The sequence below is a fragment of the Phyllostomus hastatus genome, unplaced genomic scaffold (assembly GCF_019186645.2).
Source record: "Phyllostomus hastatus isolate PE091 unplaced genomic scaffold, TTU_PhHast_1.1 phas_scaffold_114, whole genome shotgun sequence".
In the NCBI taxonomy this organism is placed as follows: Eukaryota; Metazoa; Chordata; class Mammalia; order Chiroptera; family Phyllostomidae; genus Phyllostomus; species Phyllostomus hastatus.
Window position 1 is genome coordinate 8,056,523 of NW_025334006.1, and position 26,006 is coordinate 8,082,528.

The window sequence follows — 26,006 nt, forward strand, 5'->3', positions numbered from 1 at the left end:
GCTTGGAGTTTCTTTGTGAGAGAATTATTAACTACCAATTTGATTTCTTTGTGAAAATAGGACAGATGATTATTTCTAGTTCTTCTTCAGCCACTCCGTTAGGTTGCATTTTCTTAGGAATTTGTCCACCTCACCTGCTTCGCATTTATCAACATTTGCTCATAATGGCCTATACTATAAATAGCTGTTATTGTTAGAGCTCATATTTTGTATTTGTGCCTTCTGGGTTATTTTTTTCCTTTCATCAACCTCACCAAAAGCTTTTCTATTTTATTAGTCTCTTTTTAAAAAGTATTTTATGTATTTATTTTTAGAGAGAGGGGAGGGGAAGGAGAAAGAGAGGGAGAGAAACATCAATGTGTGGTTGTGTCTCACGCGCCCTCCAGTGGGGACCTAGCTGGCAACCCAGGCATGTGTCCTGACTGGGAATTGAACTAGTGACCCTTTGGTTTGCAGGCCCGTGCTCAATCCACTGAGTCACACCAGCCAGGGCTATTTTATTAGTCTTTTTAAAAAAAACAAATTTTGACCTTCTTTATATTTGCTATTGTTTTCTATTTCATTGATTTCTGCTTTTATCTTATTTCTTTTAAAAATAATTTTTATTGATTGATTTTAGAGAGGGAGAGGGAGAAAGAAACATTGATTTGTTGTTCTACTTATTGATGCATTCATTGGTTGATTCTTGCATATGCCCTCACTGAGGATCGAACCTCCAACCTTGGCATATCGGGATGATGCTCTAACCCATTGAGCTATTGGCCAGAGCTACTGTCTTTATTACTTTATTCCTCCCTTTTCCCTTTGGGTTTATGTCGCAGCTTTCCATGATCAAAATGAAGGGGATGTTAGGGACCAGACCTGAGCAGGTCCTAAAAGAAGATATGTGTAAGTTACAAAGTGGCCACGCCCTCAGCGTGCCTATTGCTGCCACCCTGTCACCTTCCCCCCAACCTGTACCTCGAGGTCTCGAAGAAAGGTAGCTCCCTGTGATCAGCTGCCCGAGGAGGGAAAAGTTTCACTGATGTGTGTGACCTGGCCGGAGTGGGCAGCCGTGGATCTTAGCCCAGTTTAGGGGAGGCCCTGAAGGCAGGTGTACGAAGGTCCCCCAATGGGCAGGACTTGGAATAGGACATTCCATGGTCTTTTTTTTTAATTGAAGGTAAGCTACACCGAGGTGAAGATATGACCAACTGCATAGGCAACAACGTATGAATTTCAGGTAGATGGTTAGGGACTTGGAAGGACAGGAACGGAGGACCGGTGCGAGGAAGTGCGTGGAAGGGCACCTGCACGGCCCCCTTGGGATAGGTGTGGAGCGTGAGCATTTTCTCACCCCTGATACCCAGGTGGACAGGATGACCCACTGGGCCTTTCGGTCAGTTTCTTTCTGCATCCACCCAACGATTGCCCCGCGGGCTCATGAACAAGCAGCAGCCGTGGTGTAGGGAGGCGGCTAAAACAGACCTATCTGGTTCGGAATGCGTTTTCCCATCTGCCGTGTTCCGTCCACCGCACGGTGCACAGCCTTACAGGATGCCTTACCCACCATCACGACGCTGCACAGAGCATACAGCCTCACCCGGGAATTCACTCTAAGGCAACATCAGAGCATGGACCTTACAGGATGTACTCGCCTCCCCATGCAGCCTACATGGGCACCATGGTGGAGCGGCGGGGGCGTGGGTGGGAGCCAGGGGGTGCTTGGTGCCTCCTAGTCTCTTTTGTCCAGTTACAACAGCAAATGGAAAAACCTCTTGCTGACGGTGGCCCTGAAGACTCGCTCCCTCGGAAATGAAGTCCAGTGTCTGGCATGCGTGGCGTCAGGGGTGCAAACCGAAGCCACCCCCGAGCTCGGTGCTGGTGGAGGTGACGTCCTCGCCGGCCGAGAGCAGGGGAGCAGTTGTGGGTGCTGTTTCTGGCACAAGCCTGGTTCTTGAGCCACCTCACATGCTTTCATTGGCTAACTTTCTGTTTAAAGCAGGGTTGATTTCTACGGTCTGCAACCAAGGACCCTGGTTTTTGTGGTGGAATAAGTGGGGGTGGGGAAGCAGATTAGAAGGTTCAGTGGTGTGCTCCCCAAAAATATACGTGTGAGTCCTAGTTCCCAGTACCTGGGGTCACACTGGATTGGGGTGAGCCTTAAATCCAATGACTGCTCCTTGTAGGAGCAGAGACACAGGCAGGTGGGGAAGAAGGCCGCGTGATTTGGAGTCAAAGGTTGGGGTGAGGCAACTGCAAGCCAAGGAACACCAAAGATGACTTACTGGGAAGAAGAAGCAAAGATTCTTCCCTAGTGCCTTCAGAGGAGGTGCGTCCCTGCCGGTTTGGGGTTTCTGGCCTCCAGGACCACGAGACAGTACGCTTACGTCGTTCCAAGCCCCCGGTGTGTGGTCTGTATCATAGCAGTGTTGGGAAGCTAATACTTCACTCAGGGTACCCTGAGTCTACGAAAAGATTCGGCTGTGGGAATTGGATGCATGGCTGGCTGTGTTATCTATTGTGATGATTTAGCACAGGTCTCAGTTTACTAGGCCTAGAGGCCAGACATTAGTGGGCTGCCCATCCGTTTTGGCCCTAAAGAACACATGATTAGCCCTGGCCAGGTAGCTCAGTCGGTTAGAGCATCGTCTCCATACGACAAGGTTGCAGGTTCGATCCCCAGTCAGGGCACATACAAGAATCAACCAAGGAACGCATAAATAAGTGGAGCAATAAACTGATGCTTCTCTTTCTCTCTCTCCTTTCCTCTCTCTCTAAAAATCAGTAAAAATTGTTTTTAAAGAATACGTGATTATTGGGCACTACCCACATTCCCTTCATTAGACTCTTCTGATCACCACGCTGCCCATGGGCCCTGCTGCCTACGGGTATCACACCCTCCTTCTGTCCTGGAAATGAAATTCTGCTCTTGCCTCTAGTACCCAAGGAAACTGGTGTCCACGCCCCCGAAATCAGCACCATCTCCTAGCATACCTGTGACCACCCACAACAACCTCTTAGAATCACATCCGTAACACCATCAATGAGAAGGTACACTGTAGTTTCCTGAACCGCGTAGGTGGGAAGAAAACCACTGGCAAAGTGTGATGATGTACAATAATTTATAATACATCCTCATTGCAGAGACATGAAAAGTGTGCATCTTAGGATGCACGAAACACAGTGCTTCTCCAAGCCTTGGTGGGGGGAGGCATGTGAGCTCTTTTAGGGACCAAAGTTAAAATGCGAGTGAACAGGTCACACGTGATAATCCACTCTAACACTCTTATCTCGCTAAGACCTGAGATTCTTCCTATTCTTTACCCCAGGGTACCTCTGGTAAGTTAACTTGATGTAATGTGGACTGCCATGGAGCCCGATTGCAGTCAGCCAGCTACGGAAACTGTTTAGAGCTGTTTGCAGCTGCTTGCATCAGCATACTGAGTCCAAAGTCTGTGGTACGCATCCCTGTATGGATAAGCTCAGCCTGATAGAAGACTATGATTACCCCTTCTGTTCTAGCACCCTCATATTATATTTTTTATACAGTTTAAGATTTTTTAAAAAGATTTTATTTATTTATTTTTAGAGAGGAAAGGGAGGGAGAAAGAGAGAGAGAGAGAAACACATCAATGTGTGGTTGCTGGGGGCCGTGGCCTGCAACCCAGGCATGTGCCCTGACTGGGAATCGAACCTGCGATGCTTTGGTTCGCAGCCCGCGCTCAATCCACTGAGCTACGCCAGCCAGGGCATTATATTATATTTGCCAGAGTTTATGCAAATTTTTAAAATCCTCACCTGAAGGCATGTTTATTGATTTGAGAGAGAGAGAGACTGATGTGAGAGAGAAACATCGATCCGTTGCTTCCCTCACGCACCCTGACTGGGAATGGAACCCACCACCTTCTGGTGTGCGGGACGATGCTCCAACCCGCTGAGCCACCTGGCCAGCGCTATGCAGATAATTTTTGGTGTAAGCCTTCTCCTGGGTCAGATTCTGTCTCTCTCTTTCTGTGGCACACTGGAGTCTGACTGCTTTTATAGGTTTGGGGAAAATGAGGCGTGTGGAGATGAGGGGGAGGAAAGGCTTTCTCTGCCAGTGAGCTCCAGTGAATTACTAAGAGTTCTCACGCAAGGTGGTAACTGCGTCATCAGACAGGGTAGCTGTGACTGAGTCTCCTGGCAAGTGAGCTCCGGTGCAGACTGAGACGCAGAGGTACTCCGATGCTTCTGCATTCGCTCACACATCGCCATTCCGATTCTCAAGGTCCTGTGTATTTTCACATCAGAGAACTGGGGAGGTTATGAGTGAAACAAACACTGTAACTTGGCAACTCATAGGATCAAATGTTTAAGTCTGACTCTTGATCTCCTCGGCTTTTCCACTGCCAGCAAGCAGAGCTTCCTTGACTGTAGGTAGCCTCAGAAAATCTCTGGTTTTCAGTCGGTGCTTTGATAGGAGGATTTAGGAATTAGAATTCATCTCTTTCTGTAAGCCAGTGGTTTTCACTGTAGTGACTTTTGTCTCCCCCAAGGGGACTTTTGGCAATACCTGGGGGCATTTTTTGGTCTCTCAACTGGGGAGGGGTGTACCCATTACTGGTGTCTGGCAAACAGAGACCAGGGATGTTGTTAAATATCCCGTAATGTATAGGATAACCTCCTGTGGCAAAGAAGTATCTAGCCCCAAATGTCAATAGTTGTGGGGCTGAGAAGCCCGTTTTAACCACTCTGCACAGGGAGAAGTGACCATTCCTTTCCACACCCTTTAGTGCCTCAAGTATGCCCATACTCCCTTCAGTAGTCCCGTATCTTTGGCAAAAAAGATACGGTGACATGATCAGATATAAGAAGCACCATTATTATTACTTTTAAAATATTTTATCTTATTTTTGATTTTAGAGACAGGAGGGAGGGAGAAAGACAGGGTGAGAAACGGCGGTGTGAGAGAGAAATATAGATCGGTTGCCTCAGGCACACACCCCAACTGGGGATGGAACCCGCAACCCAGGCCTGTGCCCTGACCGGGGATTGAACCAGCGACCTTTTGGTTTGCAGGAGGATACCCAACCAACTGAGCCACACCGGCCAGGGCAGAAGCACCATTATTTTATGAACCATGGGGGCAAAACCACGGTCAAACCATAGCACCACAGTGATCGTTAACACTCACCCAGGCGCCTGTGTCCTTCACTCTACTGTGCGGCCGCACGCAGCGCTGCCCAAGCCACTTCGCGGACACTTCGGTCTAGACGACAGGTGGCACTGTGACTGCTTCCCTTAGAGTCATGTCCCTAAACACTTGCAAAATTTCAACTGCCTTCCGTCCCAAGTGGGCCCAATAACTAACCTTTGAAGTCCTGTTGCCTGCAACACTCCAGATACAAACTTCTGTTTCTCAGCAGCAAAGTGTGTTCAGGTGGGCATGCGTACACAGGCATCGGGCTGTTGCCCAGCTCGCAGAGGAGCTGGAATGACTGGAGAGGGCTACCAGGAATGTCACCTACGTCGGGCTACAGAACTGGTCCGAAGAGGCCAGCACTGCTCACCAGCGCCAGACACGCGGTGCTGCGGCTCCGGCTTTGGACCGGCGCCCAGCACCGCCTCCACGGCTGCTTGTGCTTGAGCATCGCCTCACTGTTGCTGCTGCTGCTGCTGCTGCGTCCGAGCTCCCACTGCTCCGCCGCCTCTTCACGCACTGCCCGGCAGGGAAGCGTCTTGTTCGCGCCAGCTCAGCACGCGCTTGAGCTCCAGTCACGAGGGAGGCTGGACCGCCAGATACCTGGCCTGGCCAGCAGCTGCGGTAGGAGGCAAGTCCTGCTGCCCTCGGCCTCACTGTGTGGGGGATTCCCCGGTTATAGGGAAATGATAGCTTCCAATTGGCTCCAAAGAATGGCAAAGACCTGCTATACCCCTGCATAGCTCAACTCTCCCTTCTGCTCAAGACAGAACACCAGGTATTGCCTTGCATTCTCCTCTTCACTTAGACCATCAGCAGATAGTCGGCTTTGTCTCCAAAATGTAGTCTTGAATCCATTCTCTTTTCATCCCTTGTGTTAATAAGTTAGTACTGTTACCCATTTCACTGGGTTCCTGTCATAGCCTCTTGTCTTCCCAAGTCTACGCTTCCGCCCTTCAAATCCATATATATTCTCTGAAGCAGCAAGAGAGTGTTTCTTTGTAAATCCCCCGATAAAACCTAGCTGTAGCCCTCACCCATGTGGCTCAGTTGGTTGGGCATATATAGTCCCACAAAGCCAAAGGTCGCCGGTTCAATTCCAAGTCAGGGCACATGCGTGGGTTGTGGGTTCAGTCCCTGGTTGGGGGTGTGTATGAGAAGCAACTGATCGATGTTTCTCACATCGCTGTTTTCTTCTTTTTCACCTTCTCTTCCCCTCTCTCTAAAAATAAATAAATAAAATCTTTTAAAAATGTATTCATTTAAAAAGGGTTATGTGCTTTAAAGCCTTCAATGGCTTTCTTTTTTTTTTAAACTTAGAATAAAGCTAAAGTCCCTATTTGGTCTCTAAGGAGAGTGATCTTACATCCTATTTTACGCAGGGTGTGATTTTTGAGAGAGCCTCCTGTATTCTCAGAAACACGTGGTCTGGCCAGTAAATTCCTGTCACTTTCCCTGTAAGGCCCTATGCCCCTGCCCCTCCCCTCTGCGCACTAAATGCCATTCACACTTGTCTTCTCTTGGCTCTTCTCTGTACTTCGGGGCCTTTGCAGGTTCTGTTCCATCTGCCTGGTACACTTTTCCTCCCATTTCCCAGCAGAGGTTTCTGCTTGTTACCCTTCAACTCCCAGCTTAGCAGGGACCTCTGAGCCTCCTTTCCTGAGCTCTCCATCCAACCAGCTCCTTCCTGCGCTCTGAGGTTCCGTTGCTCTGTCTGCTTGTTCCATCTCCGTCTCACTCATCAGAGTGGAAGCTCCCTGAGAGTCTGGATGGTACATTTCAGTCATCGCTGTGCCCCAGGGCCTGACAGGGAACCTGGCATCTGATGGTGCCCTCAATAAAGAATTTGTTAAACAAGTAGAGGAACTTCACACCCTGACCCCTGACAAGGATGAGCCATCACGCTGACCTGTCCTCTTTTGCCTGCCTCACAGTGAACTTGGCAGTAATTGGTGTTGTGTTAGCCTGGTCGTCAGTTTCTCCTTCTGGATCACAAGCCTGGAGAACGGGCACATCTCTCTGGCTGTGCTTAGAACAGGGCAGTTCAACAGGCAGGGGTCTGTCGGGCCTTCTTCTGCAGGGTCACCTGCCTGGGGGCTGGGGAGCAGGAGGCACCGGTGGTCCCGGCAGCCTGGCTCCGCAGTGGCAGGGTGCAGGGGGCCCTCGGGGAGGGCAGGGACTTCACGGTGGGTGCTGCACACAGTGGGATGATAGGCCTCACCTTTCTCTTCAGCACAGTTTCCCTTGACTTTCCCTGCTTCACTGTCAGTCTGCCTCTTAGAGGCTTCTTGAAACCCCAGGGAAATCTGGGCACATCCAGAGCCCAGGCCCGCAGCAAGGCAAATGGCAGAGCTGGGAGCAAGGCCCCCGGATCCTGGGGAGGAGCTGGAGAAGGGGCAGGGAGGAACTTCCAGCTACCGGCCTAACTTGATTCTGTGTTGTCTTTAGATATAAACCCTACCTCCATGAAAATGTCTACGACAAAGGATCCAGGAACAACTACGCCGACCAGTGGCCCTCTGCGGAATGCAACCACAGCCCCGCCAAGCACAAAACACTCCACAGAACCCAGTGGCTCAGGCGTCTCCAGTACCACTGTGGGCGACCAGAAGGGTGTTCAAGGTTCAGGCCAGGCTGTTCAACCAACCCAGAAGACTGTCCCAGTTCCCTCGACAAAGCCAGCAACCATAACCAGCCAGGAGAGAAATAATGATACAGCTCCAACAGGAATCCCAGGTAGCCACAAATGTGTTGCTACAGAAATCACAGCCACCACGGGAAGAAGTCAGACAACTCCTCCAACTCTGCATGCGGTTAACAGCACGGGCACCCCTCCTGCCACTCCTTCCTCGCCCGTGCCAACAGGCTCTCCACAAGTGTCTTTGAGCCCCACTGCTCTGAATGCCCCAGGGAGCTCACCCAAAGGACCCCCACCGTCAAGGAGTCCAGACATGATGACGAGCCACACCACACCTCAGGGGACGACTAATACACCCAGTGAGTGATGCCTTTGATTTTCAAACAAGAGGGACCTTTAAAATGCTTAGAAACTATATAGTGGTTCAGCTGGAAGATGGAGATTCCGGCCGAGGGTTAAAGGCTGTTGAATACACTCCACCTGTATTCCGCCCACTTCCTGTTTCCATGTGGAGCAGAAGCCCACAGGGCTGTGCGTCCTGAGGGGGGGCCAGTGGCACGCCCCGCCCGGGCGGGCACGTGAACCAGCCCGTGGTCTCTTCGTGGGCGGGACACTGGGAGGTCTCAGCGGCGGGGTGTTACTAGAAATTCTCCCATGAGATTGACGGCTATCTGCCATAAAAACACACTTGGGTTTTACCCATACATGATGCAGTACACATACATATAAGACACATGTAATGTGCACATGGCTGGTACAGATGTTCACTGACAGGGCTTACCCTTCCTCTAGGGGGCGCACCCTGATCTTTTCTGTTACATTCCACTCCCCCCGCCCCCCGCCCTCTTTAAAGGGCTGATCTGGTCTAACCCAGGAAATTACTTTCAGAACTCACTGATGGGTCACGAGCCATGTCGGGTCTATTGAATCAGGATTTCCTCAAGCAAACCTGAGACCCTGTGTTTTCTTGACCTCCCCAGGCAGTCTGGGTGCATACTGAGGTTCACAGACTCCGCCGCTCCAGAGTAGGGCGGTCGGGTCCTGCTGCAAGAGCAAGAGCTCTAAGCTGGAGAGACCAGGGTTCCAATCCCATCTCTGCCACTTGTGAGCATGTGACATTAGGCAGATGGTCATGCCACCGTGAACTTCAGTTTCCTTGTTTATAAAGCAGGGAGAATTATGATACCTTCCTCCTGGCATTGTCATGAGGATTAAATTAAGAAAGTACCTTTGGGCCCTGGCAGGTGTGGCTCAGTGGATTGAGTTGCCAGTTTGATTCCCAGTCAGGGCACATGCCTGGGCTGTGGGCCAGGTCCCCAGCAGGGGGCGCGTGAGAAGCAACCACACATTGATGTTTCTCACCCTCTCTCTTTCCCTCCTTTCCCCTCTGTCTAAAAATAAGTGAGTAAAATCTTTTTAAAAAAAGTACCCTTCGAGCACTTCCGACAGTCCCTCCAGGAAGTCGGCACCTCACTTGATGCTAGCTATCGCTGCTGATGGCACGGTCACTGCTGCTGTTTCTTTAATTCTGTTCCCACACAGGCTCATCCAGTCTGGCCCATCCTGCAATTTGTTACAGGAATTGGCCTCTTCGGCCTTGTCTTCCTCATGGGCCGCTTATTCCAGTTTGCAGTGTAGGTCGGGGATAAGACCAAACAACTGAGGAAACTAAGTGCAGGAAGACTGGCCTTTTTCTCCTAGAGGTACCACTCCTCCTTTCTCACTGCCTGTTTTCCCAGCCATAGCCCCATCGGTTACCTCAGCCGAAAATCAACAGACCTACTACACCAAGACGCCAGCTGTGACTGCATCCACTCACGCCGTCGCTGGGACCATTCCCTCTGTCCCTGGGGCCTCTCCCTCCATCGCTGGGGTCTCTCCCTGCATCGCTGGGACCTCTCCCTCCATCACTGGGACTCTGCCGCCCACAGTCTCTCCATCAGGACCTGTGACCCCGCCTTCTGTCAGACCCACGAGCTCCAGCACTCACTTGGCTCCAACTGCCCCCCAAGACTCCAACATCCCTTTTTCTACCTCAGCTCTTAAGGATAAGATGGTAATTCTAGTGGGGGACGGGACAGCGAGTGAGCGCAGGCTCTGATGGAAGGGGCTCTGGGAAGAGTGTTTCTGTTCTTCTCTTCAGCCTGGGGCCCCTGGCTAGGGTGGGAAGGACCAGTCATCCAACCATTTCTAACCCTAACCCCTGGCCCCCCCCCCACCCCAGATTCTGGCTTAGACAGCCCGATAGCCCAGTAACACACCTGGCTCTGAAACCCTGGCCCAGCCCAGCCCCTGGTCACCAGGAACTCCTTTTATATCTCATTCGCCCAGGGGGAGGGAGGGAGGAGTCAAAGATGAGGTCCCGTCAGCCTGAGCCTGAACCCTAATCCCAGTGGCTTCTTGCAGATTAAGTGTGAGCCTCCCAAAAGGCTGAACGAGACGATGCTCATCCTGAACGTCACGAAAAACGACCTGTGTGTGAGTACCTCGCTAACCTAAGTCCCACCCTGATTTCCACCTCCAAAAGGGTGGAAGGGAATGAAGGGTTCCTTTGCAGAAGGGGCTGAGGGATGCGCTGGCTTCCCTGGTCTTGTTTCGTCCCAGTAGGAGGTAGCGCCTGCCCACCTTGTAGAGGGACAAAGCCAGAGTGGGACTTCTCTAACTGAAGCCGCACCCGCACGGCTGCTGTAGGGCCCGAAGCACCAGGTCTCCTGGGCTTTCTAGGGAACTTGGTCACTTGCTCTGAGAGTGTAGAGACCTCACCCTTAGTTCTTGTTGGCCTCTAGCTCAGGGTGACTTTGAGTCTATCTCTTTGGGCTTTAGAGGCCTCAATTAAAAAAAGAGTCTTGCCCCAACCCATGTGGCTCAGTTGGTTGGAGTGTTGTCCTATAGATCCAAGGGTTTGTGGGTTCGATTCCTGGTCAGGGCACAAGCCTGGGTTGCAGTTTTGGTCCTCAGTTGGGGTGTATGCGAGAGGTAACTGATCAATCTTTCTTTCCCTTTGTCTCCCCCTTCCCCCCTCTCTAAAATCAATAAGCATGTCCTCAGGCAAGGATAACTTTTTTTTTAATTAAATGAGAGGCTTGGTCTGCTTAAATCTCTCTGTTCTCATTGTCTGGTTTTGTTTTCTGGCCCATGGCTTCAGTGGAAGAATAGCACGGAGGGAGCCCTCCCCTAACCTGAGAAGGCCGAGCTCCTGAGCATCAGAGAGCCATTGCCAACAGTTGTTCTTCTACTTGGGGTGGTGTGTGTGTGTGTGTGTGTGTGTGTGTGTGTGTTGGGGTGCAGGTCTCAGTGTGCATGTGAGTACATTTTTTTGCATAAAAACAAGAGTGTAGCAGTGTGTGCCTTCACACTGCCAGTCTCTGAGACTTAGGGTTTTCCTCAGTGAATGGCTAAGCTCTGTGAGTGCAGGTGATGGACGGCTCACTGCTGCCCTCTCGTGGTCAGTTCCTATTTTCACTAACACCGGTAAGAACTAAACAGAACATTGGTTTCTAAGGATGGAGAACTTGGCTTTACGGCACTTTAATGGCCTGTATTTTTTGCAGTGGTTTCCTTGTGGGTGTCCATGTTGCTGGTATTTCCCAAGTGAATTTTACAAAAGCATACCTATAGACCAGAGTTTTCAAAGGGAGCAAGCAGTGTCCCTCTGAGGTTGAGCTCATTGGACCAGGCAGGGTCTGCCACTGACACCTTCCCCCGGGCCCTCTTTTTGGCTAAAACTTGGCAGGTTGTGTCTTTGGGTGTGAGAAGCATTTTTTCTGTCTCCTATGAAAGGAAGGCGGAAAGCCCTGGATCCCTACCTGGGGCCAGGCTGGGGAATTAGTAAGCCTAAGGAAATTCTAGGCAGAACCCCAATAGATGGCGGGGGCAGGTGGGGAGGGTTCTGAAATAAGCCAGACCCCAAGGGTCCTTTTCTTCATCTCGGTCCCTTATTCCAAACTCGGGCCAGGGGAATGTCAGCCCTCTGGATACCGCTGGGTAGCAGGGCGGGGTTGGGTAAAAGCTGCCCACACTCAGCTTCTTCCCCCTCCCCCCAAAGCCATGTCAGCCCAGCTCTTTTTGCTTAGAAATATAGAAAGCTCCCTCCCAAGACATCTCTTGGTGCATCTCCAAGATGCCCCCACAACCCCCCAGTCAGTGGTGGCCCGGCCTTCCTTCCTGTTGTCCCACTTTTGGTGTCAGAGGGCCTGAGCCTAGGGGACAGCACACGTGTGCACTGCAGGACAGGTCACCTTGATCAGAGAGCCGCGCGTCCTCTCCTGAGGCCTCTGGGCTGGGCCTCAAGGCTGGAGAGAGGTCCCCAGAGAACTGGTCTTCCCCGCGGGCACTGCCTCCTGTAGCCCCTTCTAGGGAGAGGGGTAATAAAGGGCATTAGATCGTGACCCTTTAAAAGCTTTGTGGGAGAAAAGGGTGCTACAGTGAAAGGTATTGTCGGCCATAGAAAGGATACACAGGGAGAGGGGGCTGGGGCAGAGGTTGGCATGGGGCCTGGGGGGCAGGGGCAGGCCCTGGAGAACAGCACAGGAGTCATGACTCCTGGCAGGCTTGGGAGTGGCCCCAGTGCAAGCTGGAGAGGGGAAGAGGTTCGTGCTGGGAACATCGTCCTCCGGGCCCCGAAGGGCAGCCCCACCAGCCTAGGCCACGGGGGAGTCACCTGCGATCTCCCACAACAGGCAGGGAGCCCTTCGGATGACAAGTTGGCCGCACTGCTGTGCCGAGCAGCAAAAGCCAACTTCGATGCAAGTCGCGATCAGTGCCATATATGGTTGGTCCCGTCTTCAGACGTCCAGGCAGTGGCAATCAAGGAGATCACCGTCCAGAGTGAGTTGGGGACAAAGAGGGGCTGAGCCCTTCGTGGGGAGGGAACGGGGAAGGGGTGACAGTTCGGGAGCCGTGGAGATGGGTCACTGCTGGCACTCCCTCAGTTTCCTACCAATTGAATTGCCAAGCCATTTCCCCTCCCAAGGCCCGCCCAGACACACCGCTCAGAGGGCAGAGACACAGCATGTCCCCCTGTTGGGGCCCAGTCTCTGTCCCGTCCCAGATCACTCTGAGCTGGAGCGCTGAAGCATCATCTCCCCCTCCCCCACAGCAAAGCTCCTTCCCAAGGACATGTACGAACTGCTGAAGGACAAATGGGACGACCTCAAGGAGGTAAGGTGGCCCCCCCCACCGTGTGCTGGAACAGATGGGTCAGGAGCCTGTCCCTCGGGAGTCCCCAGTCACTTTGCTCCACAGTGTCTCTCTCGTGGTAGACGAACCTCTAATCTGCAAGCATCTAGAAGACCGGAGGACATGGGCGGGGACAGCAGGGCAGTGTCCTGAGCCCCACCGATCCCCAGGCGGAATGATACACGGGAGTTGAGAGACAGGGTGACCGGAACCTGCTTGCCTCTCTCTTTGCTGGCCAGGTGGGCGTCAGTAACATGCAGCTGGGGGACCAGGGGCCGCCGGAGGAGACTGAGGACCGGTTCAGCATGCCCCTCATCATCACCATCGTCTGCATGGCGTCCTTCCTGCTCCTCGTGGCGGCCCTCTATGGCTGCTGCCACCAGCGCCTGTCTCACAGGAAGGACCAGGTGAGGGTTTCGCTCTTCTGGCCAGGGAGGCAGACCAACCCACCGGGTGACTGTCACCCAAACTAGAGCAAAGTGAACGGGCCATGGACCCATGGACCCAGGCAGACACGAGCGGTCGTCACAGAAACAGACACCGGCCTGGCGGGAGGGGAGCGCGTGGGCTTCGGGAGCCAGAAAGACTTGGTTTGGGCCCTAGCTCTGCCTCTCTTGTCACCTGTGTGACCTTGAGCAAGTCATGCAATCCCTGAGCATCAGGTTCCTCATCTGCATTGTGGGGAGAAGACCCACCTTGCCGAGCTGCTCCGAGGAGCCGCTGACGTCAGTGGGCGCAAGCGCCCCTGTCTAGCCAGGAGGAGTTCCTTCACCCACCTGACTACAGTTCTCCTCGTTACGCTTCCCCCCAGACTCAACCCCAGTTCTCGACCCTGGCTGTGCACTGTGGGGGCTCTAAAAACATTCCCATGCCCGGCAGCTCCGCACTGTAACCGAGTGCAGTCTCCAGGTCAGTGTGTTGGTCAAAAGCTTCCCAGGTGACTCGACTGTGCTCCCAGCTTGTATCATAAAGACAGAGAGAAAGCACGGTCCCCAGACAGCCCCTGTGTGCAGCAGCGGTGTCTGTGTGCTCCGCTGTACCCGGCGTGCTCGGGCTTGGAGAGGTCCTGGGCCGCCGTCCGGATAACGTGTTCTTGCCGCCCCTTCCAGTTCGGTACAGCGGGGTGAGGCCGGGGCCTGGAGAGGAAGGTTCATGGAGAGGGAATGGAGGGAAGAGCGTGAAGCACTCTTGAGAACAAAGTCCATTTGCTGTGACTCCATGGCTTTGCCAGCAGCGTGACGGTGAGGGGAGCTGGGAACTTTAGGAAGCCCTCATCTCCAGCCTGCCCCAAAGCAGGCCAGTAGGCAGGAGCACTGACTGCTCGTATGAGCCAAACTGGGGTGCCTGTGCTACCTGGAGACTAATAGTCCCCGCAAATGACCTTTTTTCCTTGGCTCCTCCTCCCCACTCCAGCAACGACTCACAGAGGAGCTGCAGACGGTGGAGAACGGGTACCATGACAACCCAACGCTGGAAGTGATGGAGACCTCCTCAGAGATGCAGGAGAAAAAGGTGGTCAACCTTAACGGGGAGCTGGGGGACAGCTGGATCGTCCCCCTGGACAACCTGATGAAGGATGACCTAGATGAGGAGGAAGACACCCACCTCTAATCAGGTCTGCTGGCGGCCGCCGACAGTGCCACGAGATCTGGACCGAACCACCTCAAGTGCCGACTGGACCAGGGAGGAAAGTCCTCCCCATCTGAGGAAAAGACTGGGGTGGGGGCTGAGCAGACTCAGAGGGACCTGCCTCCCAATCCCCACAGGGCCTTAATTTTTCCCTTTTCAAGCTGAACAAATCACACTCTGTCTAGATTCCTCTTGTAGCATAACCCACTAGTGCCTGAGCTCAGAGCTGCTGAAGATGAGAGGAAGAGAAATGAAAGAAAGAGCCATCTAAGGGACTTTAGAGATCATCTGGTAGAATCCCTCCCTTCCACAGATGAGATGACTGGGGCCGGAGGAGAGTGAGGTCAAGATCACACAACTACATGGCGACAGAGTCAGAGTGAACACAAAGGTTCCTTCTTCCGTCCAGTGCTCATTCCCACCTCGCCACCCCGCTCTGGTCACTTGCGCTCTCCCTGCGGAGCTGCCGTGGGCAGCGGGGAAGCTGCCAGTCTGCGGATGGGATAGAAGGGGGAGCCGGGCCAGGTCCTGTCTCGGTGGGATCCGATTACTTGAAAGTGTAGGGCCCAGGTTCAGTCTCCTACCCCAGCCTCCACTGGCAGGGCTCCCGCCCCCTTTGCTCTTCGCCCTCCCTTCGCTCAATTTTTACTCCCATTCTGTCTCAGGGCCCTGGAGCTAACACAAGTCATTCCTGACCTTGAACCCCTTGTTCTGACTTCTGGTTTCTTGGCATTTGCTTAGTGAGATTGGGACTTCGTCCACACAAGACCCCAGGGGCACGAGGTCTGCTTAGGGTTCTGTCCACAGGTGAGCAGCAGGGGAAGCCCTTCCTCCTGGGATGTGTCCTGGCCCGTCGCCCGAGGCGCTCCTATTAGGGCCCCCCCAAGTGTTCCCTTGGCCTCCCAAGGGCACCACCGGGGACTGAAACCCACAGCAGCTACTGAAGGCAAACGGCTCCTATTTGGTCTGTGCCCTGCTTGTCCAATGGGGGTGGGACCCGAGCTAGGGAGCCCCGCCCCCTGAGGGCTGGCGTGAACCAGCAGCTTCAGGACGCTGTCCTGGGACCCCCGACGGGGGTGTGCCAAGAGACAATCGGTAGAAACAGCCAGGAAGGACGGGCTTTACTGTCTCATGGGAAATTCGGGGACTTTTCAAGTTGCTGAGAGTTTTGTTATTTTGATGTAGTTGTTTGTTTGCTTGTTTGTTTGTGTTTTAAATCCAGCCCTCTACTGCCAAAGGCCAAAGCTCAAATGACAGGGAGACTTTCAGTTAGGTCATCTCACCGACTGCAAGTCTCCAGTAGCCACAGGGCGAGAAAGGCCTGGAATGTTCAGTGTGCGTTTTAAGGTGCACGCGGGGCCGCTCGGGGGACTGGCCGTCTGTCTGTCCTCAGCAACCTTACTCTTCTGCCATGGAACCGTGTCCTCTTCTCTGTAGTCCTGCAGTTTCTGGCGGCATCTCAGGGAAAGAAAATAGCGCCTGTTTCTCAGTGGAGCACGTGGAGGGGGCTCAGCAGCTAGTGGCCATGTGTGTGGCGGGCACCTGAGGACTGGACATGGTGAGGTTTAATTTGGTTTTCTGAGAAGGCAGAATCCTGTGTGGAATTTTGGACTTTGCCCAAGGTCTCTTGTTCCTGGGCATACATTTCCTGGAACCAAACGAGGAAGATGGGCAGAACTGCTTAGGAGAATGAAAATGGCCATTTCTGGGCAAAAAGCCAGAAGTCCAAAACCTAGAGGCAGGCCCAGGCTGCGACAGCTCTGATGAAATAGGCTCTCTGCTTTGGGATATGTTCTTAAAAAAAAAGAAAGTGGGGGTGGGGAGGAGCTCAGGGGAAAGATGGATATCCTTCCCCAGCTGCCTGATTCTTCATTGCTTTTAGCCCTTTGGCCTTGGAGTTCAAGTTGGCCCCAGTGAATTTCCCAACAGCTAGAGAGATGCTAGGCTAACAAGGATCCCAAAGCATTTGCCCTGTGTCTCCAGTATGTAGAGGCTGGCAGGGTGGAGAAGGGCAGTAGTTTTCGGGGAAAGAGAGGGAATCTTGTCACGCTGGGAAAAGGTCTGATTTCTTCCTTCTTGGCCAGTATTTGGTTCATTCCACCCAGCGGGTTTCAGGTTTCCATCACGACCCCTTGGGGAGAGGCCAGAAGCATTCTACTGCTTTGCTGATTCTGGGTCCTGCTTCACCAGCCAGGCCCTTGGACAGAGACAGCAAATACGTCTCTGAAAATTGACCCCGGCCACGCCCCGCAGGCCTGTTGGGGAGAGAGATGGCGCCCGGCAGGGATTAGCGAGTGACAGTTACCCTGGGTGGAGAGCTGGTTCGGAGGTTCCTTCGTTTGGCGCATCCAAACTGTGTTGCTCCAGCCTTTCAGGGCAACTGCAGAACTGTCGACTGTCGAAGACAGCCGTGCATCCGTAAGGGCCACGTTCTTCCCGTCTCTGCACTGGGCTCTGACTGCTGGCTGGCAGTGCAGACTCGGGGGCTGAGGAGGGAGGGGAGGAACAACCAGAATTCCTCACAACTTAAGACAAGTTGTACTGCAGGGAGATTGTGAACTCTTGACTTCAGTGACACACTGGTTTCCATAAGCTGCAGAAAAGGCCAGCATGACTGGGACTATCGGACAGGCCCAAGGGGAGGTGCGCTGTCCTGCGTGTGGGAGCGAAGCCGCAGTGCTTAGGGGGGTCCTGGCATCGTCAGGCAGAACACGGGTGCAGTCTAGACGCAGGCTCCCTATCCCCCTCGTGACAAGGAGAGCTGGCAGAAACTTTCTCGAGACCGCTCCTGAGCTTTACCCTTTTTTTTTTGACAATATGCTGGAGAAACTTTGAACGACAAGTTTAAGCTGACCCATATATACCTATTTTTATGGTTATGTAAATAAAATGGCCACATGTTGTTCGTCCACCCAGCACGGCTTTAAATGAATATATTTTGGAAAAATATTTGTTAGACCTAGAGCTGGCTTTTTTCTTTTCTCTGAACAGGAATGTAAATGTCTATTTTCCTAGAAACGACAAGTTTTTGTTTGATTTTTCTTTAATGAAAAAAAATGAAATACAAGACAGGCTGATGACAAAGTATTTGTCGAGCTCATCGGGCAGTGTTCTTTCAAATGCGACCCTCACGCCCTCCCCGGCAGAGTCCTGGCCTGTCCCAGTCGGGGTGGCAGGCGGTGAGCACGGGTAGGAAAGCGACGCCCCGGTCACTGGGAGGGAGTCTCAGAGACCTAGAGACCTCCTCCAGTTTTTTGTTGTGTTGTGGTTTTTAACAGAAGCCCAGAAAGATACAGGGACTCAGTTCAAATCACAAGGTTAGTGACGGGAACGGGACGAAAACCTGGGCTGGCAGACTAGTGCTGTGTGCCTCTGCTCTTTGTATTGTTATTTTTATTTTGAGATGGAGTACATTAAGACCTGCTAGTTGGCCACAGGCATCATTAGCACGATAGAACAAAGGACAGAATTCCCTGCTCAGACCTCATCCCGCTGGGGCACGAGCGTGGGGAGGGCAGGAAGACAAAGATGGGCCTTCTGCACTTCTCTGAGTTAGTTAGGCCTGAGGCTGAATGAACAGTTCTTTTCCGTCAAGGAGACAGTTTTGAATGAGCTGTTACCTATGAATCTGCTCCTAGCGGACTAAGGATCAAAGGGAACAAGGTAGGGGAAGGCAGGCTCACGGAGGTCTGGTGGAAACCCAGCCCTGAGTGACAGCAGGGGATCACGCGTGTAGGTCTTTGTTTTTAGTGAATGTTAAAAAGTCTGCCCAGGAGGCTGGGCGAGCACTGTCTTGGTGGACAGGGGTCTGACGTACACTGGAATTTACTGAGAAACTTCTTTGTAAAGGCTATACTTAATTATCGCCATTTTCTTACAAAAATATATATTTTTGAAAATTGTATTCTGTCAATTAAAGTGCTTTTGTGTAAGCTGGTTCAAGCCCCAGTATTGTGCTCTGATTGGCTTGCGTTCTTCACTCGCGGAGGCTCGCCCCCAGGACGCTGAAATAAAGGTGACGGGAGGGGCCCCGAGCGGCTGACAGTTCTGAGATCACCGCAGGCGGTTCTCGATCTCCTCCTCACTGAAGGGACCTTTCCCCTCACAGCGCTGTTTGACCATTGCTTTACCTCTTCCTTCTTTCTGCTGCCTCCGATAGAACTGAGTCACCCAACACGAAAGAACTCCAGGGGCTGCTGAATGCCAGTTGGGTATGAAGACACTGGCGTGGAGACAGATACAAATAGTAAACATCTGGAGGTCCTGTCCTCACCCTCTTCCTGCCCACGGTAGGCTCTGCTTACCTGTCACAGAAGCCTCTGCCTGTCCCTGATCTCCATACAGTGAAGACCAAGGGGGCTCGGGAAAGGAGTCCCTCAGAAAGACGGCTCGGCTCTCTTCACCTGGGGTGGTGTGACCTACCTGTGTGTCCCCACTGGGAGGGAGGAACTCGGGCCCGATTCCGGAGGGAAACCGACAGGCAGACCCGGTGCACGTCCACAGCGGCCGTGCAGCAGCTTTCCATGTGTCTGGCCTCTCGTTCACAGAACATTTCCACTCACGTTATTCAGGAACTCCCGCCCCTCTACCAATAGGGAAATTAGGTAGAGCGAGTACAGATTCCCTTTAAGATTACACAGGTATTTAAAGGGTCGTGTGAGGCCTTGGATCTACGTCTATCCTGTTCGCCTTCCGTTCTTTCTTCAACATCGCATTAATGCTTGAGTTCCAACAACACAGTGGGTTTCTAGACTGCAAGCACTGACGGTTACAATATGATTTTCTTTCTATGCGGGAGCTCTGAAAGGCAGGTCACATCCTCAGGGTGGAACAGACTTGGACCAGAGTTGGACCAGGGGTATTCTGAGGTTAACTTGCAGCGTGTGCCAAGGATACAGAAAGGGATACAAGTACCAGGAACTCAGGCAGGCCCCTGGACCGCGCTCCAGGCACACTGTTCTAAGAAGAGAATGACTCATAGTTTACTGTTGGCTACAAATTAGACCTAAGTCTCCATTCTCTTCCTGAATAGGTCATTCACCCTCCTCCCCGTCCTGCCAACCAAGAGCCACTCGCAGTTGTCATTTTTAATTTGCTGTGCCTCTTTGTCACTCCCAGTCTCCCCCTGTCCTTGCTTCTGGACCCCAAGAGAAAGAGGAAAGATTAGGACTGGCTATTACAATTAACACTAGTGACGAATCCTGACATAGCTAGTATTTTTCAAGGACCCTGGCATCTTATAGATTAAAAAGTGAGCAGGATCCTGGCAAACAGGATCTGCTGCCAACATTCAATTCAGAGGTGTGAAAGTGAGGCAAGAAGTTAAGACTGTGCCTGATGCTATAGTCACTGGTGGATCTGGAAATGTCGGACTGCTGACTCGTGCGCTGGGCTGCCCATTCCTACGGCCCAAGTTCAGAGGGCCGCTGTACATCACATGCCACATGGGCATCGCCAAGGGTCCTAATCTCCCCTCCTCGGTTTGCCAGTCCTCAGAATTCAGTAGCACAGCAGTGGACAGGCCGCCTCTAACCACAGCTTTTCTCTTCCTTCCCTGGAAGAAGAAAGTTTCTAGAAGATGTAGCTGGTGGCCTTTGCCTTTCCCAGGCAGGGGAAAGCGCGGAGGGAGGAAAGTCCCCTGTGGACATTGGAGAGGCTCCATAGTGAGAATGCTAGGAGAGTGCCAAGCATCCTCCTCCCGTCCACCTTCCCTGTGCCTCCAAGACACGTAAAAAGCACCAGGAAATGTGGTGTGACGTGTGCTGCCAAAGGACAAGAAATGGAACCAACTGGTGTTGAAGCACGTGCCAGGGCTAAGTCCTTTCACACTCATGCCTTCCAACTGGGAAGGGTTCATGGCAAGAAACACTGCCTTCCTTAACAGAAAACCTTCGGGAAATTTCTGAATTCTGCGGCTGTGAATACAGGCACACATTGGCCATTTCCCCATGAGGTGCTGGGTCACCTCCTCAGGGACCCAGAAGCCCCTGCGGTAGCTCTTTCAGTCCCCGTCAGTCTCCACAGTCGGTGTGGGAACAGCTGGGACCGCAGCTGAGGCCGACACAAAGCTCACTTGGCCCATTGCTGTCTACCCTCCAGACGGATGACAAACATATAAGGGAGAGGAGACTGTATCCGATATTTCAATCCTTTTGAGTTCGTGTTTTGGAGGATTAACCAAGGAAAGGCCAGTTCCTTACCTTGTCACTTCACATTTCCGTTTTGAAAACAATTGTTATTTACGAAGTATGCTCAACCCACACTCAAGAAATGAGGCCAGAGAGCAGGATGGATTATTGGATTTGTAAACTAAGAAAATGTAATTCTTATTTTAAACATAGTGAGTTGACAAGTAACTCGCTGCCGAGTATAGGACGGCCAAGCCAAGACAATGTGAACCAGATGAGAGAGGGGCCGAGAGCAGAGCCTGGTGCTGAGAAGCTAGCTAGGGCTCACACAGCCCTAACGTGACATTTCCTTGACGTGCTTCTGAGTTTTCTTCGAGGTTCAGCCTGGACAGGAAAACAGAATTCTTCTAAACTTTGCAATACCTCCAGCTCTAGGTTCTCTTTCTTGTCTATCTTTTCTACCATTAATTTTCTGTTTCAGTTCAGTTTTTTTTCTTCCAGTTCCTAACTGGTACAACTATGTTTCCCTTAAAGAAAGACTGAAAAACACATGTCCAAATGTACAAAACATCGAATAGTGCTGGTCATTAACACAGATTAAAAACTCCATTTTATGAATTTACCACTGTTCTTTAAGAATGAAAACTTCCCCAGAAACTGTGAGGTCCATAGAACTTCCTGATTTTAGCACTCTCAAAGGAACATGGCCAATGGCCCTTCCATATGGTGTATCATTTTGTACCTTTCAAAGCCTGAATAAGACCTTTTAGAATTCCGGTCAAGATAGAGGCATAGGTAGACACACTGTGCCTCCTCGCACAACCAAATAGGGACAACAACAATTTAGAAATAGAAAAACCACCAGAACTGACAGAAAATTGAACTGTATGGAAGTCAGACAACCAAGGAGTTAAAATAGACAGGTTCATCCAGACCGGTAGGAGAGGTGTTGGGCAGCTGGGAGCGGGTCGCAGAGCAGAGAGCATTGGGACCGGGTGCATAAGGCAGCCAGGGCACACAAGACCACAGTGGGCGGACCCTGGGTGCACAAGCAGCAGCTGGCAGACCCCGGTCGAGGGGTGGCAACCAGCAGACCCAGTGAGGCAGCGATTGTGGAGCAAGGCACTGCACACAACCCAGGATCACAGCTCTGGGAAATAGAGCCTTGGGGCACTGATTGAAAACACCTGTGGGGGTTGAGGTGCAGGGAGAGACTCCTAGCCTCACAGGAGAGGTCTTTGGGAAAAACCCACGGGGTGCACAAGCCCACCCACACGGGAATTGGCACCAGAGGGGCCCAGTTTCCTCTGGGGAAGTGGCGGAAGGGACTGAGGTCTGACGGAGAGGGGAGCAAGCGGCATTGTTCCCTTTCGGACCCCACCCCCATATACAGCATCACAACCCAGCAACTGGGTCACCACGCCCTGGTGGACATCTAAGGTTCCACCCCTTATACGTAACAAGTGCGACAAGAAAAAGATGGCTCAAACAGAAGAACAAATGAAAGCCCCACAATCAGCACTTTTAAGCAACCAAGAGATAGCCAACCTATCAGATGCACAGTTCAAAGCACTGGTGATCAGGATGCTCACAGAATTGGTTGATTTTGGTCGCAAATTAGATGAAAAAATAAAGGCTACAATAATTGAAATGAAGAAAAATGCACAGGGAACCAATAGTGATGGAATGAAAGCTGGGTCTCATATCAATGGAGTGGACCAGAAGGAAGAAAAAAACATACAATCAGATAAGAATGAAGAAATAAGAATTCAAAAAATGAGGAGAGGCTTAGAAACCTCCAGGACATCTTTAAACATTCCAACACCTGAATTATAGGGGTACTAGAAGGAGAAGAGCAAGAGCCAGAAATTGAAAACTTATTTGAACAAATAATAAAGGAGAACTTCCCCATTCTGGCAAAGGAAATAGACTTCCAGGAAGTCCAGGAAGCTCAGAGAGTCCCAAAGAAGTTGGACCCAAGGAGGAACACACCAAGGCACATTATAATTACATTAGCCAAGGTAAAAATGGAGGAGAGAATCCTAGAAGCAGCAAGAGATAAGGAGACAGTAACCTATAAAAGAGTTCCCATCAGAATGTCAGCTGATTTCTCGAAAGAGACCTTGCAGGCAAGAAGGGGCTGGAAAGAAGTATTCCAAGTGATGAAAGACAAGGACCTACATCCCAGATTACTCTATCCAGCAAAGCTTTCATTTAGAATGGAAGGGCAGATAAAGTGCTTCTCAGATAAGGTCAAGTTAAAAGAGTTCATCATCACCAAGCCCTTATTTTATGAAATGTTAAAGGGACTTATCTAAGAAAAAGATAAAAAACATGTACAGTAAAATAACAGCAAACTCACAATTATTAACAACCACACCTAAAACAAAAAGAAACTAAGCAAACAACTAGAACAGGAACAGAACCACAAAAATGGAGATCACATGGAGGGTTAGCAACAGGAGGAGAGAGGGAGAAAAGGTACGGAGAGTAAGTAGCATAGATGGTAGGTAGAGAATAGACGGGGAGGGCAGAAATAGTATGGTAAATGTAGAAGCTAAAGAACTTATGACACATGGACATGAACTAAAGGGGGGCATATGGGTGGGAGGGGGTGTGCAGGGTGGAGGGGAATGAAGAGGGGTAATGGGACAACTGTAATAGCACAATCAATAAAATATATTTAAAAACCCTTTTAGAAGAAAAAATACAACTGCAAAGCACACATTTTAAAAGTTGATTTCAAAAGTAGTCTTAGCAAACATGAGACATCTAATAGTGTCCATATATAACTTTTTATTAAGAAAATGAACAAAATACATTCTTTCTCCATATGTACATTACATACAACAATTCTACAATTGCAATTGTTCAGCAGATCACTATTCACAAAGCAGTGTTGATAACACATTCATCAAACCTGGGATCAGAAGATTACTTGGACTAAACAAACCAACCAGCCAACCCACAATGTCCACACAGATTGAGCAAAAGTAAGCGAAAGTACAAAGGATTGTGATGGGAACAGGGAAGACTGCAAGACACTCAACATAGCTTAACAATGGTTTACAACAGTAATGATATGAGAAGATATCTGATGCCCCAAATTGCTCCTGTCTGCTGTTCTGAGTTCCCCCAGGATTTCCATTTCTGATGTAGGCCCCTCAGGATACGGCCCTAGGCCCCTGCATGGTCACAGAAGGGGGTGAACAAAACAGCAGAACCCCGACAGGCTGCCCTTCTCTCCTTCTCACACTAAGGAGTCACAAATGAAACCCCAAACTTCCGGTGAGCACAGAAACCTTTTCTGAAGACACATCTGCTTATGCGTGATTAGGGGAATTTGTGTTTCAAGGACTCCTTGTTCACATTTATGTTTACTTTGTCTTCCTTTTGCTTTGCTTTTCTCGGCTTTTCCTGTAGCCTTTCAAAAGTACCTCATCCTTTTTGGGCGTGGGTTTAATTATGGTCATATTGAAAGGTACAGCTCAACAGAAAGCTCCTCTTGGGTATGAATACGCTCCACATGTGCATGATGGTGCATAGAGAGCTTAAGCACTAAAATGAGTCTTTGAGGTGAAATTTCCAGTGGCCTGAGCAAGGCAAATCCCAACAGCTTCTGGGTAATATCTTACACCCATTATTCAGGCTTGAAAGATACATATCAACAGAATTATTTCCAGACTATCTAGAAAAAGGCAACACTTAAAGGAATATGAGTAAGGGTAGGCGCAAATGCTTGCATCCCAGCCCTCCACACATGCGGTAAAAATCAATGAGAATGATGGTGTCGATTTTTTTAAATAACTATTTTCTGGCCTTTACCATGCCTGCTAACAGAAGTCAGGGAAAATAAAACAAGTATGTCTCATCACTTAATATATAGTGGTTTTCCCTCTTTATAATTAGTTATTTCCTAGATTTCTACAATAAACATTTTTATAATCACAAACATCAGTAAGTGTTATGCTGTAACGAAGAGAAGGCGCTCTCCGCAGCATTAATAAGCAGACCTGGAAAGAGCAAGTCTGCTGGCCATGGATGGAGTCCTATCTTCCTTCTCGACCTAATTTCCAGTCCAACTTTGTTTGTGAGGATCTGTATCTGAAGGGATCTTAATTTCTGGCCACTGAGTACTTCTAATTTATAAAACAAGTAAAAGAGTTGATGCAAACAAAAATCCTAACATACGCCATTTTGAAAGATGGAACAATGTGTGTTACCAGGATGAAGACTGAGACAAGGAGGTCTTCACCGTGGCTTTCCTGTGCTCTTCTGAGGCTGTAGACTCAACTGTCCATAGATTTTGAAGTTGTGACAAGGAAGAAATCCCTTTAAAAAAAATCCATATATATGTATAACTGACCCTTGAACAATGTGGAGGGTAGGGGCCCTGAACTCCCACGCAGTCAAAAATCCATGGGTAACTTTTGATTCCCCCAAAACTTAATTACTAACAGCCTACTACTGAGCAGAGCCTCACTAAAAACATGCAGCTGATTAACTAACACACCCTTTTGTATGTGTGTAATATACTACGTTCTTACAATAAAGTTAGAGAAATAAACATGTTAAAATAATAAAAATATATTTACAGTATTTGTTGGAAAAAATCTACAGATAAGTAGACCCGTACATTTCAAAGGTCAACTGTATTGTTCAAGGGTCAGCTGTGTGTGTAGCCATAAAGGAATCTGCTCATAAAAAATGTCACATTTTGCAATTTCTAAATTGAACTAAAGAAATAAAGGAAAATTAACGCTATACTATCTAATTTATACATTTCAAGATATTCTGCACAAGTCAAAAAAGCAAGCTGGCTTACAAAATAACACAATCACAGCATCTTTTGGCCAGGCTACATGTAATGTTTAAGAAAATCAGTCCACTTTTATTCCTCCAAATGGGTGGTTTACAATTGAGGGAGAACACAGTTTATAACTAGTCAGTCACCAAAGTAATATTTCTGGGAAAGGAGGAAAAAAAATTATAAAGGAGACCACATCCATGACTTTTTAAAATACATTATCTGCCCCACAGACTACTCATATTTACACTTTTGGACTTTGATACCGTACTATCAAATTTGGGGTTGGGTAGACAACTTCTTTAGCATGTCTTGTAACTTTGTATTCAGGACTTTCACAAGCATAGCTAATATGTGTGTGTAAAATTAAGCAAAGCCTTTAAAAGGTGGAAGTACCGTAGAACTTCTTTAATTAAGCAACTGAAAAAAACATAAAGCTGTGCAGCTCCGTCCTCAGTCCTCCCC

At 50.2% G+C, this 26,006-nt stretch overlaps 1 protein-coding gene across 1 annotated transcript in view; it reads left to right on the forward strand.

The window, feature by feature from the left end:
- The window catches only part of PODXL (podocalyxin like), a 51,014-nt gene extending 32,476 nt beyond the window's left edge, over window positions 1-18,538 (forward strand). Inside the window, exons 3-9 of the mRNA XM_045855635.1 lie at window positions 7,610-8,158; window positions 9,539-9,855; window positions 10,206-10,277; window positions 12,479-12,626; window positions 12,898-12,959; window positions 13,217-13,384; window positions 14,391-18,538. Of these exons, the coding sequence (XP_045711591.1) occupies window positions 7,610-8,158; window positions 9,539-9,855; window positions 10,206-10,277; window positions 12,479-12,626; window positions 12,898-12,959; window positions 13,217-13,384; window positions 14,391-14,588 (1,514 nt within the window). The 3' untranslated portion in view covers window positions 14,589-18,538. The remainder of the gene's footprint in view (window positions 1-7,609; window positions 8,159-9,538; window positions 9,856-10,205; window positions 10,278-12,478; window positions 12,627-12,897; window positions 12,960-13,216; window positions 13,385-14,390) is intronic.
- The last annotated feature ends 7,468 nt before the right edge of the window (window positions 18,539-26,006 follow it).